General features: G+C 53.2%; 1 protein-coding gene across 1 annotated transcript in view; it reads right to left on the bottom strand.

Moving 5' to 3' along the window:
• Nucleotides 1–1,675: 1,675 nt before the first annotated feature.
• NOL6 (nucleolar protein 6 (RNA-associated)) overlaps nt 1,676–17,227 on the bottom strand; it is a 16,770-nt gene continuing 1,218 nt past the window's right edge. Inside the window, exons 2-26 of the mRNA XM_008591085.1 lie at nt 16,115–16,321; nt 15,921–16,037; nt 14,540–14,719; nt 14,016–14,184; nt 13,659–13,793; nt 13,410–13,573; nt 13,203–13,323; nt 12,923–12,981; nt 12,732–12,833; nt 12,437–12,552; nt 8,464–8,641; nt 8,168–8,290; nt 7,883–8,031; nt 7,659–7,734; nt 7,286–7,426; nt 7,051–7,168; nt 6,818–6,972; nt 6,480–6,643; nt 5,962–6,114; nt 5,635–5,732; nt 4,760–4,884; nt 4,561–4,650; nt 3,952–4,146; nt 3,738–3,839; nt 1,676–3,541 (exon numbers count right to left, since the gene is read on the bottom strand). Coding sequence (XP_008589307.1) covers nt 3,392–3,541; nt 3,738–3,839; nt 3,952–4,146; nt 4,561–4,650; nt 4,760–4,884; nt 5,635–5,732; nt 5,962–6,114; nt 6,480–6,643; nt 6,818–6,972; nt 7,051–7,168; nt 7,286–7,426; nt 7,659–7,734; nt 7,883–8,031; nt 8,168–8,290; nt 8,464–8,641; nt 12,437–12,552; nt 12,732–12,833; nt 12,923–12,981; nt 13,203–13,323; nt 13,410–13,573; nt 13,659–13,793; nt 14,016–14,184; nt 14,540–14,719; nt 15,921–16,037; nt 16,115–16,321 — 3,387 coding nt within the window. The 3' untranslated portion in view covers nt 1,676–3,391. The remainder of the gene's footprint in view (nt 3,542–3,737; nt 3,840–3,951; nt 4,147–4,560; nt 4,651–4,759; nt 4,885–5,634; nt 5,733–5,961; nt 6,115–6,479; nt 6,644–6,817; nt 6,973–7,050; nt 7,169–7,285; nt 7,427–7,658; nt 7,735–7,882; nt 8,032–8,167; nt 8,291–8,463; nt 8,642–12,436; nt 12,553–12,731; nt 12,834–12,922; nt 12,982–13,202; nt 13,324–13,409; nt 13,574–13,658; nt 13,794–14,015; nt 14,185–14,539; nt 14,720–15,920; nt 16,038–16,114; nt 16,322–17,227) is intronic.

Below are 17,227 nucleotides of genomic sequence, written 5' to 3'. Positions count from 1 at the left end.
GAAAATAGCGTCTTCAGCCCAAAAGACTATGGTTTAGAGAGGTTGTTTGATGCGGCTGACTTGTGGCTCACTCGGGAGAGCGTGGTGCTGACAACACCAAGTCAAGGGTTAAGATCCCCTTACTGGTCATCTTTAAAAAAAAAAAAAGAGAGAGAGAGAGAGGTTGTTTGATGCGGCTGACTTGTGGCTCACTCGGGAGAGCGTGGGGCTGACAACACCAAGTCAAGGGTTAAGATCCCCTTACTGGTCATCTTTAAAAAAAAAAAAAGAGAGAGAGAGAGAGGTTGTTTGATAACACAGCCAGAAAGGAGGACTCCAAGAGTTCACTAAATTGAACTACATATAATGTAGAACTACATATAGAGGCTGTTAGAACAGTAGAAACTGAAACCCCAAGAAGGGGAAAGCTTTATTTAAAGTTACAGGAAGGAATCCAGGTTTCCTCCCTCCTATGTGAGAGCTTTTTCTCCTGAACCACTCTCCAAAAAGTCAGTTTCCCCTTTTTTAGCAAACCAGATCTAGAGGTGAAAACACACACAAAAAGACTAGTGCCAACAGTTGTGTGCATGCCTCTCAACACACACACAGAACAGACAAATCAAGCCACACATCAGATAGACTCGCATCCCACCTATGTCATCCTGCAAAGTGCACAGGCCCGCAGAGGCAGGGACACCCATGCGGGTGCGTAACCCACATCATCCCGTGCGCACTTACTCACGTGTAAGACTTCCTGCCAGGCTTCTCTCCTTTCCTTCCCCTGTGGTTCCAGCTCCTAACCACCCATCTCTCATACTCCCTCCCTAGGCCCATCAGCTAAGCTTAAGCACCACCCTCCCTACTCTGGAGCCCCAGTGGACTGGGGCTTGAGTGGCCAGACAAGCATCATCCTGGGCTGGAGCAAAGGAGCCTAGGGAAGAGTCATCTTGGATACCAGCCTTCTCATTTACTTCCCCAAAAATATGAAATCAGATTGAGCTAAAACATGAGGGATTAAAATTAGAGCCTAGGTTTCCTTTCTCATCCCCACCCCCACCGCCATCAAGCTGGAGCAGGGATTGCAGGAAGGGATAGGACAGCTCCTTAGGTTTCTCAGCCATCTTCCCTTGCCACACTGGGACCCTGACAAAGCCATTATCATGCCCATTCTATAGGCAGAAAAACTGAGCCCAGAAAGAGGAAGTGACTTACCAGGACCACATGGGGAGAGACTCAGGGTTAGGGCTCATTCCCAATTGGGCCTTTGTCTGCACCTCTTAGAGCCACCTGCTATAGTCCTGCCTGGGGGCAGATCCACTCCTTCCTCCCACTGGAATAATCCAGAGCTGGGTTTGTGAAAGGGACTGAAGCTATGGACCTGGGGATGAAACAAAATGGCCTGAAACCCACCAGCAACCCCTGGCCCTCCCCAAAGCCCAAAGAGCAACTGTGGAGAGTCTGAGGGACCAAGGAAAAGAGAGGCAAAGGAAGATTACATTTCTTTCACTGAAAATAAAGCCTGAGGGCTGACCAGTTGGCTCAGTTGGTAGAGCATGGTGCTGACACCACCAAGGTCAAGGATTCGGATCCCCACACCGGCCAGATGCCAAACAAAGCAAAACAAAAACTCAAAGAATAAAGCCTGGCATGCTGCTTCAAGTTCATGAATGAATAACACAAGGATATAGACCCCAGCTCACAACTGCCAACCAGTTTATTCCCTGTGCAAATTTCGACCCTGGGCTGAGCTGTCCCATCACAGAGACAGTAGGGACAGATTCACAAAGATGAACTGCTTTGAGGCACATGTGGCTTCTCATCATCTTGAAGATGGAGCACATCATCCAGGCATCAAAGTCCCTCCACAATGGGTCCCTCCCACCGACCCTGTTCCCTTATTCAGAAAATGAAGGTACTAAAAGTACTTACTTCATAGGGCTGGTATGAACATATAATCAAATTTCCATACATAAGAAATGGAAAACAACATGTAACAGTGCTTGGTACCTATTAGCACTCAATAAATATCTACTGTCTATTATCCCCCAGGCTTTCTCTTTTACCATCACCACCCCACCTGTTCTAGGCAAGTTCACAAATTAATGATTCCCTTTTCCTTGCCTTGCAAGTCTTCTGGTGGCCTTCCCTGCCCTCTGCCTGGGCTTGGTGCCCCTTCTGCACACATCTGTATACTACTTGAGCAAAGCACTGAACTAGGTGTCATGAAGCATACCAAGAAATCTGTGTTCAAACACTCAAGGAGCTTACATATGGGAGACCAGGTTAAAACCAGGAACATGGGGGAAATTAAGCAATTTAATTTGAAATCAAGAGTTCAAGACAATAGAAAAGTTCATACTGCTGTATGTGCCTGCCAAGTGAACAGAGCAGACAGTAATTGCTCTAATAGGTCAGAGGAGGGAAAGATCACCTCAGGCTGGGGGCAAGGGAGGGGCACTATTTGAGCTGAGTCTGACAAAAAACCAGGATTAAGGGAGACAGAGGGACAGGGAGAGGCTGCCAGAAAGGGGGTGTGGATCAGACTGAAATGAGGCAGCATTCCCACTCCCCTGGGGCCCTGGGAGCTCCTGGAGAGCAGGACTTGGGCCTTGCTCATCTCCACAACCCCACTGCAGGAGCACAGTGGGGGCACTTTGTGACATGTGAGCAAACAGCCCAGGCAGACACACAGAGCTGGTGTGACTCAGACACTGACAGGCCAGGGGATAGCACCCAGTGCTTTCTGCCTCACTCCTGGACTGGGGAACCACCAGACCCCTGACCATTTCACCCACCCAGCCCCTTCCTGTCCTCTGTCCTTTTCCACTATCTCCACCCTGGGAAGCAGCAGCACCAACACAGGAGGGCACTGTGCCCCTTCAATGTGGTCTATTAATACACACATGGTCCCCTTTCCATTGCTCAATTTGAGTGCTGTGACCCTCAAGCAGCACCATGCTTTCTCTGGGTCCCATCTAAAGGCCTGCTGCTGCAGTAAGGGCATACTGGGATCAAGGCACACGTCCTGGCAGTGGGAAAGGGACAGAGCCTCTGCCCCAGGCACTTCTCCAACTTCTCTTCTCCATCTGCTTCTGGGAGAAGGCTAAGAGGGGGGAAAAACCCAAAAAGGTCCAGGCCCAGGGCTGACAGATGCATGGATCTCCTGGGTTCAGTTCCCTCCCTGAGCTGGCTTCCACTTCTCTGGGAGTTTAGATGGTCAGGCCCAGGGGACTCCATAGGACACCACAGCCCCTGCCCCAGTGCTGCAGCATCAGACAGGAAACTGGGGCATGGCTTTTGTTGGGGGTGATTCATGTGTTCTGGCCAGCAACGAGAGTGAAGGTCACCCTGACATCTTGTACCAGAGGTCCAAAGTCCGGCTGTCCATCTACAGCTTGCTCCAGGGCTGGTATCACACAGTCCACCTCTCACTTCGGGCCTCCACAGCTTGCACCAGGCCTTCGCCCAACATGGCAAAGTCCTCCAGGATTGCTTCTACATTGGGCATCATCACCAGCTCCCCACCTTGAGACACGACCATGTGCCCCTTTGTGCTGGAGGCCTGCAGGGAGCAGAGAAGATATGTGGGTTGAGGTGTCCCAAAGGCATATCCAGAGACACAGGCTGGGACAAAATTGGGGTGGTGAAGAGAGAGACACGAGCCTACACACTCCACACCTGTGGAGCAGAAACACATAGACATAAATGACTACATGGAACTACGTGAAGGAATACAGGGCTATCACCAGCCAGCACACCTTGAAGGGCTGGGGCTGAAAGCTGGTAGGCTTCCAGAGGACACCGATCACCTCTCCACCATGCTGGTCATAGAAGAAAAGGGCCAGATCCCCAAAGGCCTCCTATGAAGGGACAAAACGGAGACGAGATTATAGCATACCTGGGAGCCTCTGCCATAGCCGTACCTCCACCTGGGAGACCCCTCCCAGGGACAGTCAGCCCTTTAGGACCTACCCTGAGCTGTGCCAGGTAGAGCTGAGGAGGATCGTAGCCCAGCACGGGCATCAGGGATGAAGGCCCTGGCTCACTGCGCAGGCCACGGCAGAAGGAGGCGGCTGGCGAGTCCACAGCCTGGCGGTGCCGGGGTATGTGGCGGGGAGACAGGCGGATCAGCACATCGTACATGTCCAAGGGTGGCCGGAACACTGTCTAAGGAAGGAGCGAGGGAGGGGTCAGCAGTGCCCCCTTGAGTTAAAAGCTGGACCACAAACCTCTCCATGTGCCCACCTTGGTTCCCTCCTTCCCCTTCACCTGACCACCCATTATGGGCCTGCATGCCCATCTGAAGGTGGGAATACTAGGACCCATGGAGGAAGCAGCTGGTGCCAGACTGAATCCAACAGGAGGAGCATAAGCAGGAAGCACGAGGCCTGAATGGAGCCCAGGCTCTCCTCTAGGCTCCACCACTGCCAGGTGCCGTGGTAGCTTCAATGCCTTCTTTGGTTTCAATCTCACCAAACAAGGGGACCCGGGCATCCTGTGAGGGCCCCTTGAACTCTGGACTTCCAGGGTTCAAAGATAGAATCCTAGAACTCCCAGAGTCATTGTTGGTCAGAGGCTTACCCTGATATCCCCAGGCCCCTGGGGATCCATTAGCTGCTTCTCTAGGATGGGCAGGGCCTCAGCTGCCAGGACCACAAGCTGCTGTAGGACCTGGGGGGTACAGACACCTCAGACCATAGGTCTCTCCTAGGTCAGGCTGGGCCTGCTTTGTCCTTGGGGGAGAAAAATGACACATTTGGGAGCAGGTATGGTGTTGAACCTGGGCCGAGGGTCCATTTTGTGTCCATATAGAGTTTTTGCGGTCCTGGGGGGTTATAATGACCATGATGGGGAGTCGTGTCCGAGCTGCCAGGAAGCCACTGCGGATCTCCACCTGCTCTTCCACTGGAAACAAGAGGGGGACCTGGTTCAGCCTATCTCTCCACGCAAGACACTTTCTACAGCTCAGGCCCTCCTACTAGGCACCCAACAGTTGTCCATTACAGGAATTTTCCAATGCTCCTATCCAAGTGACAAAGGTGACGAAAGGGACGCCCCATTTGCCTCAATCGGGTGGGGTGTTAATCTCCCAGTCTTAGTCCAGAGGCAGAATTTTCCACTGCCTGGCACCCCCAGTCCAGTTTCCGGGCCTGCTCAAGCTGAGGCCTGCCCCTGGACCCCTCCCACCCTAGGCTCCCACACACCTGGGGAATTAGGAACCTGACACCCTGTTCTCTGAGACTAGGAGCTCCTCATATTACAACCAGAAATCACCATGCCTCTCCCCCCACCAGAGGTCTAGGCATCTATACTAATCTCCCTTGCTCCCTACCACAAGACTTCTCTCACCTGGTGTTCAGGATCCCCTTCAACTCTCCTCTCCCCTCCGCAGCCCCCAGGCAGTCTGCTTACCACTCCCCATCCATTCTGTCTCTGACTATCACATGGGCAAACCACATCCCTAAAGTCAGGCCTGACCTGGGCCTCTACCCCCTGACAATTCTCTAGCCCAAGGTAGTCAAGGGTCAGGCTTAGATATCCAGAATGAGGGAGGCATAGAAAAACCCTAAAGACTGACAAGGAAATACCTTGCCTGCCCTACTTTGTAATCCATAAAGAGTAGTTCTTCCAGCAGTCTGATCTTCTACCACTTACCAGTGAGCTCATTGTTTAGGTTGACAATGAGGGGGTTGTTCTTCCAATCAAAGGTTGATACCAAGAAAAGGAACCGAAGGAAGCCAACCTGGGGGGAGCTGAGAGGAAGGCATGGGCAAAGATTATGGGTTCAGCCTCACATTCCCAGGCTTCGCCCACAATCTAAGGAACCCACAACGCTTGGCATGGACTGGGAGGGGTGTCTTAGAACCCTTTCTGTCACTTGCTTCAGCCACCGTCTCCCATTTGGACTGAGGGTACAGCATGGAGGATGAAAACTGGCCTCAAAGGGAATTTCCTGGCTAGGGAAAAGGTGGAGGGACTCACCTGGGAGGAGTGAAGGGCTCGGGGTGTAGAAAAAGGGCAGCAGCCACCAGATCCAGGCTCTCATCAGTGAACTCCTCACCCAGAAGCTGGGCACGTACCCACCGCTTGGCCAGCCGAGCCACGCTTGAAAAGGCTGGATGCTGCTGTTGGAGTCTAGGGGGGTTGGAGGAAAGTGGAAGTGACTCAGGCGCTTAGGGCCCAGGAACAGTGTCTCAGACTCACTACCACTGCCAACCCTTACCCAATGTTGGCCTCTGTGCTAATGTATCACATGTATAACCTCATGTCATCCTAAGAAATGTCCCAAGAGGTTGATCCTAGCATTATTCCCATTTTAGAGATGAATAAAATAAAGACAAGGGGAAAAACCTGCCCAAAGGGACACAATGGCAGGGCCAGAGCTCCAGTACTTACACGCCTAACTATTTCACCATTTGGGTTCCCAGAGAGATAGGTAGCCAAGACAGCAAAGTAGGGGCAGGGACGGAAACAGGAAGAGCCTGTGAAGGTGGCCTTACCCATGCAGGGCACTGGTGAGCAGGGGCAACTGCCTTATGTCTTTCTCAAGGCGGAGGGAGGCAGGTGTGTCCCTCAATGAGATCATCCCCTCTGGGCTCCGCATCTCCCTCAGGATCTGGGGCTCCCGCTGATAGGCTATGCAAATGCGGAACACAAACCCATCCTGTTGGAAAAGGATATGATACAGGAAATAAATGTCAGCCCAGGGCCCTGGAAGTACCCTGCTGCCTGCATCCCTGCTCCCCAGGCTGGCACCCGCAGGGGTATCCTCTTCCACACCCTGACATCCCTGGTCTCCCCATTCCCTGGCGCTATCCCTGCCCCGCGCCAGCCTAACCTTGAGGACATCAGTGTGCGTGGCAGTGGCACGGCACTGCAGCCCATGCTGTTGCGACAGCAGCTCTGCCAGGCGCAGTTGGAAGGCAGCTCGGACCCTCTGCACGGCCTCAGCATCCTGTGGCCACTGACCACTGCCCTCCAGGTGACAAACCACTGGGAAGGAGTGAGAGATCTCATACTGTGGCCTGGAGCAGGAACTGTCCCTCCTACTCCCCCCAGGAGCCCTCTTACTGGTCATGGGCTCCACATAGGCAGGGCAAGGCTTATCAAGCCGAGGCAACAGTGAGGCCCGCTCTCGCAGGTGCTCATAGAAGGAGTAGGCTGGCCAGACTGGGGTTGGTGGGAATACCTGTGGAAAAAGGAGGTTAAGGAAGGGGCCCAGGACTGGGAGTGCCCACAGGCAGGAGTTGGAAGCATGGGGGGGGTTACCAAACAGAGAGAGCACCCTGCCCCCTTTGCACCTCACCTCTGTGTAGCGCAGCACTGGGTGAGCTCCCTGAACAGCAGACACAGTCAGCGGGAGACCCTCCAGTCCCCATAGCAGGCGACTGAGGTCATCATAACAACGCACTGCCTCTGCCAGTGCCTCCTCACCTGTGCTGGAGGTCTGAGGAGGAGAAGACAGTCAGGAGGTCTGACCCTACAGAACCCCAGCACCACCTGGGATTCTACCATGGCTCCAGCTGCAGTGGAGCCAGTGCTCCGCCTGCTGGACACTCCAGGAAATGCAGCCTGGCTGAAGTGGAAACAGCTCTCTCCCCCCACCAATCTCACCACAGGAGTTAGAGTTGGGGTTGGGGTTACTCTACGATCACTAGCCTTAATCCCAAGGACCTTACCTCTTTCAGACCTTGGATAAGTGCATCCAGGAGGCCCCCCACATAGTGGACACAGGTATCTGGGATGTCAGCATGGCTGAAGAAGGGACACAGACACAATGAGGGCAATGGGGGTTATGTCCTGAGCACAGAGTGAGCTGCTTACCCCAAGAGCTTGGGCCAGACCCTCCTAAAAGACTCCCCAGCTCTCAGTTGCCTCCTGGCATCCAGATGCTAACACTCACAGAGCCAAGAGGTGGGTGACCACCTGGTGGGGAATAAGGCGTTTCTGTGACATAGAGCTTGCCTCCCAGACCACAGCTTCCCGAATGGCTCCATCCTGAAAGCGCCGAAGCTCTGAGCGGGATCCCCAGAACTGATGAAAGTCATCAGCCTGAGGAGAGACAAGAGTCAGTGGAAGAGATCAAGAAAGAAGGGCTCTCTCAGAAATCTCCTTGACAGACCTCAATCCAGGAGGCATAAGGACAATCCACCCACTCCTTCCAATACATATGCTGGGGGTTCCTCACCTCAGGCTGGTCAGCCTCTGGACCCAGCTCAAGGACACTGATCAGTCCTTCAGGCCGGAGGAGCAATCCCAGGGTCAGGGTCCCAGAGTCTTTGTGCTTTGGTGGATCTTGGCTGATGTCCCACTGTAGGTTGTAAAAAGACTGAGGTCAACCCACAAATCCAGCCTTGCCTGGAAACACACTTTCTAGCTAGCAAGAAAGGTCTAGTTAGAGAGATGGTGTGCCCTTTGTGTCCCTAAGGGCCCTAGATCCAGACCCACTCAGACCCACAAACTCCTCAACCTATACCACCTCACCTCTGCGATTGGGGGCCGAGAGTGACCCAGCAGGAGCAACCGGGACCCCAGGCCCTGTTCCAAGAGGGTGGTTAGTGGGCCCAAAGCAGCTGAGACATAGTCCCCACCATTATCTTGCAGTTCCGGCCAGAGCTTCAGCCTGTGACATGCTGCCTGTAGGCGACTCACTGGACGGAGACTGGGGGACATAGCGGGACAAAGAGAGGGAATCAGGGTCTGTTGGCTTCTAGTACAAACTCCTCCCTTGAAGATTGGAGCACCTGCCTGAGGACCTCTGCCCCATCACTGTACACCCAGGGAGACAGGATCCACCAACATATCCTGTCACTTCTAAACTTACTGCACGAGATCCAATCAAGATGGCGGAATAGACGGTCCCCAGCATCACTCTTTCCCACAAATCAACCAATTTACAACTATAAAAATGTAACATCAGCCAAGCCGGGGCTACTGGAGCTCAGGGGAAGGGGAGGAGAGACCTATGGAGTTCATGAAGGCCGGAGAAACTACAATGACAGAAAGAAAAAGCTGCTTTGAGTGTTTCAGGCCATGGCTGCTTTAAGGCTCGAGCTGATGAGCACATGGAGCAGGAGCCGGCAGAAGCCGCATCTGTGCCCTCCAGATGGAGTTGCTTGGAGGCAGCAGGAGAGAAGAGGGCCTTGGTGGCCCCCAAGACAGCAAGACCACTAATAGGGTTCCCATGGACCCACGCAGAAGCAAGGAGCCAGAACAACTGAAAAAAGGGGAGCCACTCAGAGGCCAGTGAGTCATTGCAAGGGACCGGCGCAGGGTCCATCACATGGGAAGTGTTTGGAGCATGGGCGGTGGGGGAGACGTGCCCACCAGGGGATCACTGGGGCACGGCAAGGACAGCTGATCTGCCCCCCAATCAGCACAGGACCACTCAGAGGAGAATGGTCAGGAATGCAGAATTGCATGGGGTGCAGTTTGGTGAAAAAAGTCAGGCCCAGATCAGAGATTCTACAGAACACAGATCCACCGGGTCTCTGGAGAGCTGGAAGTACCTATAAGGTCAACCATTAAACCCTGAGCTGCACAAAAAGCCTTCCCTAGGGAAACAGCAGCAAAGTAGCAACTTAAACAACCACACAGCTCAAGTACTGGTTCCCACAGGAAGTTCCCCCGTGTTAGAAGCAAAAGACAAAAAATTAGTTCTGGGCCAGGCACACCACCAGCACCTTGGGGCCTGCCTGGGAACTGGAGGCTTGGACCTGGGGACTGGACCCCAATCCCACTTCCAGGCAAACTGCACCAGTACATTGGGGCCAGCCTGGGGACCTGAAGGATGGAGAAGAGGACTGGACGCCCCTCCCACAACCAGGCACACTGAGCCAGCACGTTGGGGCCCACCCAGGGACATGGGGTATGGAGTTGGGGACTGGACCTCTCTCCCACAACCAGGCACAACATGCCAGCTACTCGGAGCCCACCCAGGGAACCGGGGCAAGGAGAAGGGGAATGGTCCTCTCTCCCAAAACCAGGCACAACGCGCCAGTGCTTCAGGGCCCACCCGGGGAGCTGGGGCGTGGAGAAGGGGACTGGACCTCTCTCTCACAACCAGGCACACTGAGCCAGCGCCTTGGGTGGGACCCCAGGAACCCGGGGTATGGAGTTGGGGCCTGGGCCTCTCTCCCACAACCAAGCACAGTGAGCTAGCGCCTTGGGGCCCACCCAGGGATCCGGGGTATGGAGTTGGGGACTGGGCCTCCCTCCCACAACCAGGCACACTGCACCAGTGCCTCAGGGCCTGCCCAGAGTCCTGAGGCATGGAGAAGGGGACTGGACCTCTCTCCCACAACCAGGCACACCAAGCCAGCACTTTGGGGCCCACCCACGGTCCCGGAGCATGGAGAAGGGGACCAGACCACCCTCCCACAACCAGGCACACCACGCCAGCACCTTGGGGCCTGCCCGGGGACCTGAGGCAAGGAGAAGGGGAATGGCCTTCTCTCCCACAACCAGGCACACTGAGCCAGCGCTTCAGGGCCCACCAGGGGACCTGAGGCATGGAGAAGGGGACTGGACCTCTCTCCCACAACCAGGCACACCACGCCAGCACCTTGGGTCCTGCCCAGGGACCCAGGGCATGGAGAAGGGGACCAGACCACCCTCCTATAACCAGGCACACCAGCCAGCACCTTGAGGCCTGCCCGGGGACCTGAGGCTTGGAGAAGGGGAATGGCCTTCTCTCCCACAACCAGGCACACCATGCCAGTGCTTCAGGGCCCACCGGGGGACCTGAGGCATGGAGAAGGGGACCAGACCATCCTCCCACAACCAGGCACACTGCACCAGCACCTTGGGGCCTGCCCGGACCCGGGGACCTGAGGTATGGAGAAGGGGACTGGACCTCTCTCCCACAACCAGGCACACCAAGCCAGCACTTTGGGGCCCACCCACGGTCCCGCAGCATGGAGAAGGGGACCAGACCACCCTCCCACAACCAGGCACACCATGCCAGCACCTTGGGGCCTGCCCGGAGTCCTGAGGTATGGAGAAGGGGACTGGACCTCTCTCCCACAACCAGGCACACCACGCCAGCACCTTGGGCCCTGCCCAGGGACCCAGGGCATGGAGAAGGGGACTGGGCCTCTCTCCCACAACCAGGCACACCACGCCAGCACCTTGGGCCCTGCCCAGGGACCCAGGGCATGGAGAAGGGGACTGGGCCTCTCTCCCACAACCAGGCACACCACGCCAGCACCTTGGGCCCTGCCCAGGGACCCAGGGTATGGAGGTGGGGAATGGACCTCTCTCCCACAACCAGGCCCAACATGCCAGCACCTTGGGGGCTGCCCAGGGACCCAAGGCAAGGAGAAGGGGACCAAACACACCCCACAACCAGGCATACCACCAGTGCCAAGGAGCATGCCAAAAACAGCACCCCCACATGGGTGGCCCACCACAGTCACAATAACCATGGCTGCTGCAGAAACAGCTAGATGCCAGAACCACCACGCAGATGGTCCACCAACCACTGGAGTGCATTCACACAAGAAGAGTCACCAGCAGAGACAAAGAAAAGAAGAGAATGTCTCTTTTCACAAAACCCATTTCAGAGTGACAGAAGAAGCATCTGCTCTATGATAATATTGGGGGACCTGATCACATCTCTCAGCGTTGGACAGTTTATCTAGGTAACAAGTTAACAGAGTAATCATTATTCTTTCAGAAGGAGAGAAGAAATCTAGGCAGTTAGAGGGTGGATGGGGAGAGAATGGGGGAAGGGGAGAGGTTGGACGAGGGGCATAAAAAATAATTATGATTTGTAACAATATATATGCTAGTAATACTGATTTAAGCAACATTTCTCAATGTTCAACCCCAAAAATATGTATAATCGATTTTGATTCAATTAATAAAAAATTATTATTATTATTTTTTCCTTTTTGTCTTTTTTCGTGACCGGCAACGGATCGCAACCCTCAGTGTCGCGCCCGTACCGGGCCGGGACCGGCCACGGGATCACACCCTCGGTGTTGCTCCCGCCCCTCGCTCAGCCAGTGAGCGGCCGGTCTGTATGTGGGATCCGAACCCTCGGCAGGAGCGCCACCGCACTTCCCAAGCGGCACACTACAGTAGTGCGCCACTGGGCCGGCCCAATAAAAAATTATTTTTAAAAAAATTGGGGCCGAGCCCGTGGCGCACTCGGGAGAGTGCAGCGCTGGGAGTGCAGCAGCGCTCCCACCGCGGGTTCGGATCCTATATAGGGATGACTGGTGCGCTCACAGTACTCACTGGCTGAGCGCCGTGCGGCCGGTCTCAAAAAGGACAAAAAAAAAAAAAAAAAATAATAATAATAATAATAATAATAAATAAAAATTTATGGGACACAATAACTAACTACATTGTATATTGACAAAATAAAAAAAAATAATAAATTTAAAAAAAATAATAAATAAAAAAATAATAAAAATTTAAAATAAATAAATAAATAAATAAATAAACTTACTGCACGATGTGGTCAAAAGCCCGGATCATGGGTTTAGGAGTCATCAACAGTAGCTGGAACCCATCGTCAGCTTTGCTGTCCAGCAATGCCATAGACAGCCGTGCCTCATGCTGTACCTGGGGCACAGGATAAGTAGGGAAAACCACTGTAACCGTCACTGACATGAGAACTCAGACTGGAGACACGCCTGACCTTAGCTCTTTGGGGAGGAGTTTCTAGGGTTCTGATACAGGCAAAAGTTACAGAATCTGGGCTGGGACATCTGGGGAACCCAGGAGTGAGGGCCCATTGGTACCTGGTGGTAAGTGGAAGCAGTGACATCAGCACAGAGGTTGAGATGACCTGACGAGTCCAGGAAGACAACAGGGAAGGCCTGGTGGAAGTCAGCCAGGGCCGGCTTGGGGAGTTGGTGTACAAAGAAGACAGTCAGGATTGATACCTTACCTTCAGGCCCCCTGGCACAGATCTGGCCCTTCCCCAACTCACCAAGGAAGAATCTGAGCTGAGACATAAACTGATCCCATTGATTGTCAGATCTGTGGTGGCTGGAGTGAACCACAGAAGGTGGGTAAGTCAGAAGATATCCCCCTCCCTTGCGACCCAGACCTAATGACACCTTCCCTCAGCCTACGTGGCTACAGCTGCCTGCCTCGAGGGTTCAGTTTGCTCATCCGTTTGATGGCAAGGAACCAAAGGATCCCTGATGGAATGAGAGGATTCCTGGAATGAGGAAAACCCTTGGCCTTTCCCAGTCTAGTTTCCTTACCCAGAAACTGTAAGACGCTTCTCAGGACCTGGTAGCCACTCATGGTGGTATGGATCTTGCGTGTGGACACGAGGAAGGCAACCAGCATGGAGACAAGGAACCCACTAAACCCACCCAGGCCCTGAAAGAGAGATGGAGGGAGAGGCCTGAGCTCAGAGCCATCTTACCACTCAGCATGGCAGAGAGGCTAGGCTACCCCCAACTCACCTTGTCCAGCTCCCGCTGCCGCAGCCAGACCTTCAAAAGTGCCACACCATCCTTCAGCCCCAGGGCTGATCCCAGCATGGCTGACAGTACCTGCACATGAGACTCAAGAGCTGTATCCTGCAGGATCCATGTGTTGTAGTGGGGGGTAGGGGGCTCTGGGCTACCTATTGGAGGAAAAGAAAAGCCTTGAGAGAAATCCCCATAACAGCCCTTCCCTCCAGCTCCACCTTGACACCAGTGCCTACTCACCATCCCCTGAAGGACTCTGCCCTCGGTACCAGGCAGAGCGCACATTGTTCTTGGTTGGCAGCAAGCGGCACGGACGGAAGAAGTCAGGCGGAGGGCATGGATGCAAACGTACGGTCACCAGGCGCTCATCCTTCCCTGGGCAGAGACAGAGGGTGCTGAGGCCCTACAGCCCCTGAAGCCAGAGGGGTCCTCCCTCATACTTGAGAGTCCCAGGCCTTCTCACCTCAGAATTTGAGGTCACCTCCCCACTCAAACTTGAGGCCCACATCCCTACTCCCCTACACTTGAGTACCCTGTGCCTCTCCCTCTGGATCTGTCACCCCAAACTGTGCCCTCAGCCCAGTGTGTGCTTCCTACCATGAGGCCGCAGCAGCAACAAGGGTTTCAAGTGGCAGCCGTTGGTATAAGAGAAGTGAACACTGCCAAAGAGGGGGTCTTGAGCCAGGTGGTAAGCCAAGTGGGCCAGGTAGAGGGCACGCTTGCGGAAGTAGCGCTGGTTCAGCCCATCCTTGTTCTGTAGGATTTCCTGGAGGGATCAGGGGATGAGATGGCCAGGCACATAAGTGTTTATAGAGCTTGGGGGAAAAGATGAAACCAAGGTGAGAGTCCCAGGGCTTCTCTGCTGACTGAATTGAGTGTCTGAGCCAGGGCTAGCCAACACCATACCCAATCCTCAGATGAGGAAGGCAAAGTTCCAAAGGGGCAGCAACTGGCTCAAGGGCCCATCTAAGCTGGCCTCAGGATGACTGCAGTGGCCTTCTCTTTTGATTTCAAATTCAGATTTCAATTCTCTGGCAAATGACAGGTAGGAAAGAGAGGGACCCTAGATCTGCAGATGGTCAAGTGGTGGACCTCTCTATCTCCCAAACCCTGGATCTTACCCTGGGCATGGTCAGTGCCACATCCACATTGATGTCTGGCCGGATGCAGGTCCCCAGGAGGTAGCTGCCCACAACAGTGACCTGGGTTGGGGGCAGGAAGCGGAAATAGCCCTTCACAGTATAGGGCACTTGGTGGAGGGGAACTCGAACACCAGCTGGGAGCCACGCCTGGTCAGTGAGCTGTGGGGGCAGAAACAGTGACACATATTGATTTGACTGCCTTCCTCACATGGCCCCTTCGTGTGTAGTAAACATCTTAATACATCAATATGTTGGAAACCAAACTCCTAATCTTCCTGTAAACATGTCTTCTCCATTAAGTCAACTCCATACTTTGTTGTTTGAGCCAAAAACATTTAAACTACCTTTTTCTGGTTTGTTTGTATGATTTTTGTTTTGTTTTGTTTTGTGGCTGGCCAGGACGGGGATCAGAACCTGTGACCCTGGGTTTATGAGGCTGTACTCTAACCAACTGAGCTAACTGGCCAGCCCCATCTAAACTACATTGACTCACCTCTGTTAAGAACACCCATTTTACTTTCAAAATGTATTCAGAGAGAGATCACTTCTTTACTTTCCACCCTAGTTTGGGGCACCACCATTTTTCGGTACACAACAGTTTCCTAACTAGTCTCCCTGATTTCACTTTCTCTTCCTCCATTCTCCTTCAACATAATAGCCCGAGTGTACTTTTTAAAACTGGAAGAGTGAACTTTTGAAAGTTTAAGTACATCACTGCTCTGCAAAAGAACCCCAGAAGTGGCTCCTCATTTCACCCTGAACAACAGCCAAAGTCCTTATTTTGACATACAAGACCCTGTGTGCTATACCACTTTCCCCCATTACCTTTATAAACTCATCTCCTTCTTATCTTTCCCTCATTTGTTCCTACGAACATACCAGGCATATTCTTGCCTTTGAGCCTTTGTATTAGCTATTTCCCTTTCTTGGAATGCTCTTACTCCCTTAGATATCTATATGCTTGACTCACCTCCCTCGAAACCTCACACAAATATCACTTCGATAAGGCCTACCCAAAGCACCCTATTTAAAATTGCAAATCATTCCCATCCACTAATACTCCCAATCCCCTTACTTTGTCCTACTTTTTTCTTTTCCCATAGTGTTTACCACTTTCTAACATTGCCATACTGTTTACTTCTCATTCTTATGTATCCTAAGAATACAAATATTGCAGGGCACATAAATATTTGTTGAGTGAATAAGTACATGAATGACTGTACTCCAGCTGAGTGTCCTTGCAGTGAGAATGGGCTCCCTAGCATCCCAACCCCTCAAGAGAATAGGAAGGCCCCTATTTGAGATGCCCTCTCTGAAGGCCTCTACTAGGTTTCCCAGTTCCCCAGGCCACCTGCCTTACTTCTGTCTCAGGGATTGAGGGCACTCTCATGATCCGCTGGTTGACCTCCTGTAGGAAGGCATCAATCCGATCCTTCTTCTTCTCTGACAGCCTCACTTCCTTTAATAGCTCCTCCACCTGTGAGAGGGGGCAGGGGAGAATCAATCAGCCTCAGAGTCCCAGGCCCATCCCTATAAGCCAAGTCCCAACGGTACCTGTAAACGAAGCAAGCTAGAGTGGAACAGGATCTCAGTCTCCCGAAGGCGATTCAGCTCCTCATTGGTAGGTTCCTTGTACAGTTCGGCTCGGCTGAGCTTCACTGGCTGCAGGAGGCCCTTCGCTGGAGACCCAGCCACTGCACTCTTCCTTGAGGATGCCTTCTTCCCCTTCTTGCCTGTACCTTCCAAGGCCGGTTCTATCACCTGTGGCCAGACAGAAAGAAGCCAATGTGAGGTCATAGGTATTATCTAGCATCTGTTACATTAAGTGCCACCATGACAGGTTGTTGGTAAAGACGTCCCCTGCTCACCTGGTCCCTCTTTCAAATGGAGTCAGATTCTGTAAAACTCAGGATAACCATTACTTGCAGGAATATTACTGAGCTCTAGACTAAAAAATTCCTTGTGTTGAGGGCCCCAGTCTACCTGACAGCACAAGCACGGAGCTCTGCTTGGAGCTGGCAGGGGTAGAAGCTGACTGGGCCATGCCCTAAGTAATGCTCAAGCCCCTTGTATTTTCAGGTACCATGAAGCCAGAACTTCTCAAATGCCTTCTCCACTCTTGCTCTCCCCAAATCCGGCCAGGTTCCACCTCCCCTAGCAATCCCTGACTGTATCAGTATACAGTAAGTGCTCACTGATGGAAGGAGCTACAACCTACTGGGCCTCGGAGGACATATGCAGTTAAATTATTCAATCCTCTCAATAATCCTTGGAGACACTTGAAGGAAGTCCCGTCACTCACTCAAAGTTCCACACAGCTGGTACACCCGTACTGTGAGCAGGCTTCAAATCCAGGTCTGCGGGATCCCTAATTTTTTCCCCTACAGTCCTGGGCCCGTCCCCTCCACGATCCCACACCCGAGAGAGCCTTACTGGAGCGATCCAGGAGCGCCACCGTGTGCCCTCCGTTACAGCATGGAGCACAGAACTGGACACAAGTCATGTGGAGGGAGGAAGACCCCACCCAACGTCAAGGAGGAGGTCTTGGGCAAGGAAAGACCTTCAACTCCGAGTTGCAGAGCTAATGAAGGGTACAGAAGCTCAGCAGGCCTCACTACTTCCCCCCAAATACTGCCAGGTTCCACTCCCCCCCCCCCCCCCCCCCCC

Source organism: Galeopterus variegatus, unplaced genomic scaffold (genome assembly GCF_000696425.1).
Source record: "Galeopterus variegatus unplaced genomic scaffold, G_variegatus-3.0.2 Scaffold143, whole genome shotgun sequence".
Taxonomy (NCBI): domain Eukaryota; kingdom Metazoa; phylum Chordata; class Mammalia; order Dermoptera; family Cynocephalidae; genus Galeopterus; species Galeopterus variegatus.
This window is presented reverse-complemented; position numbering and strand designations above follow the sequence as displayed.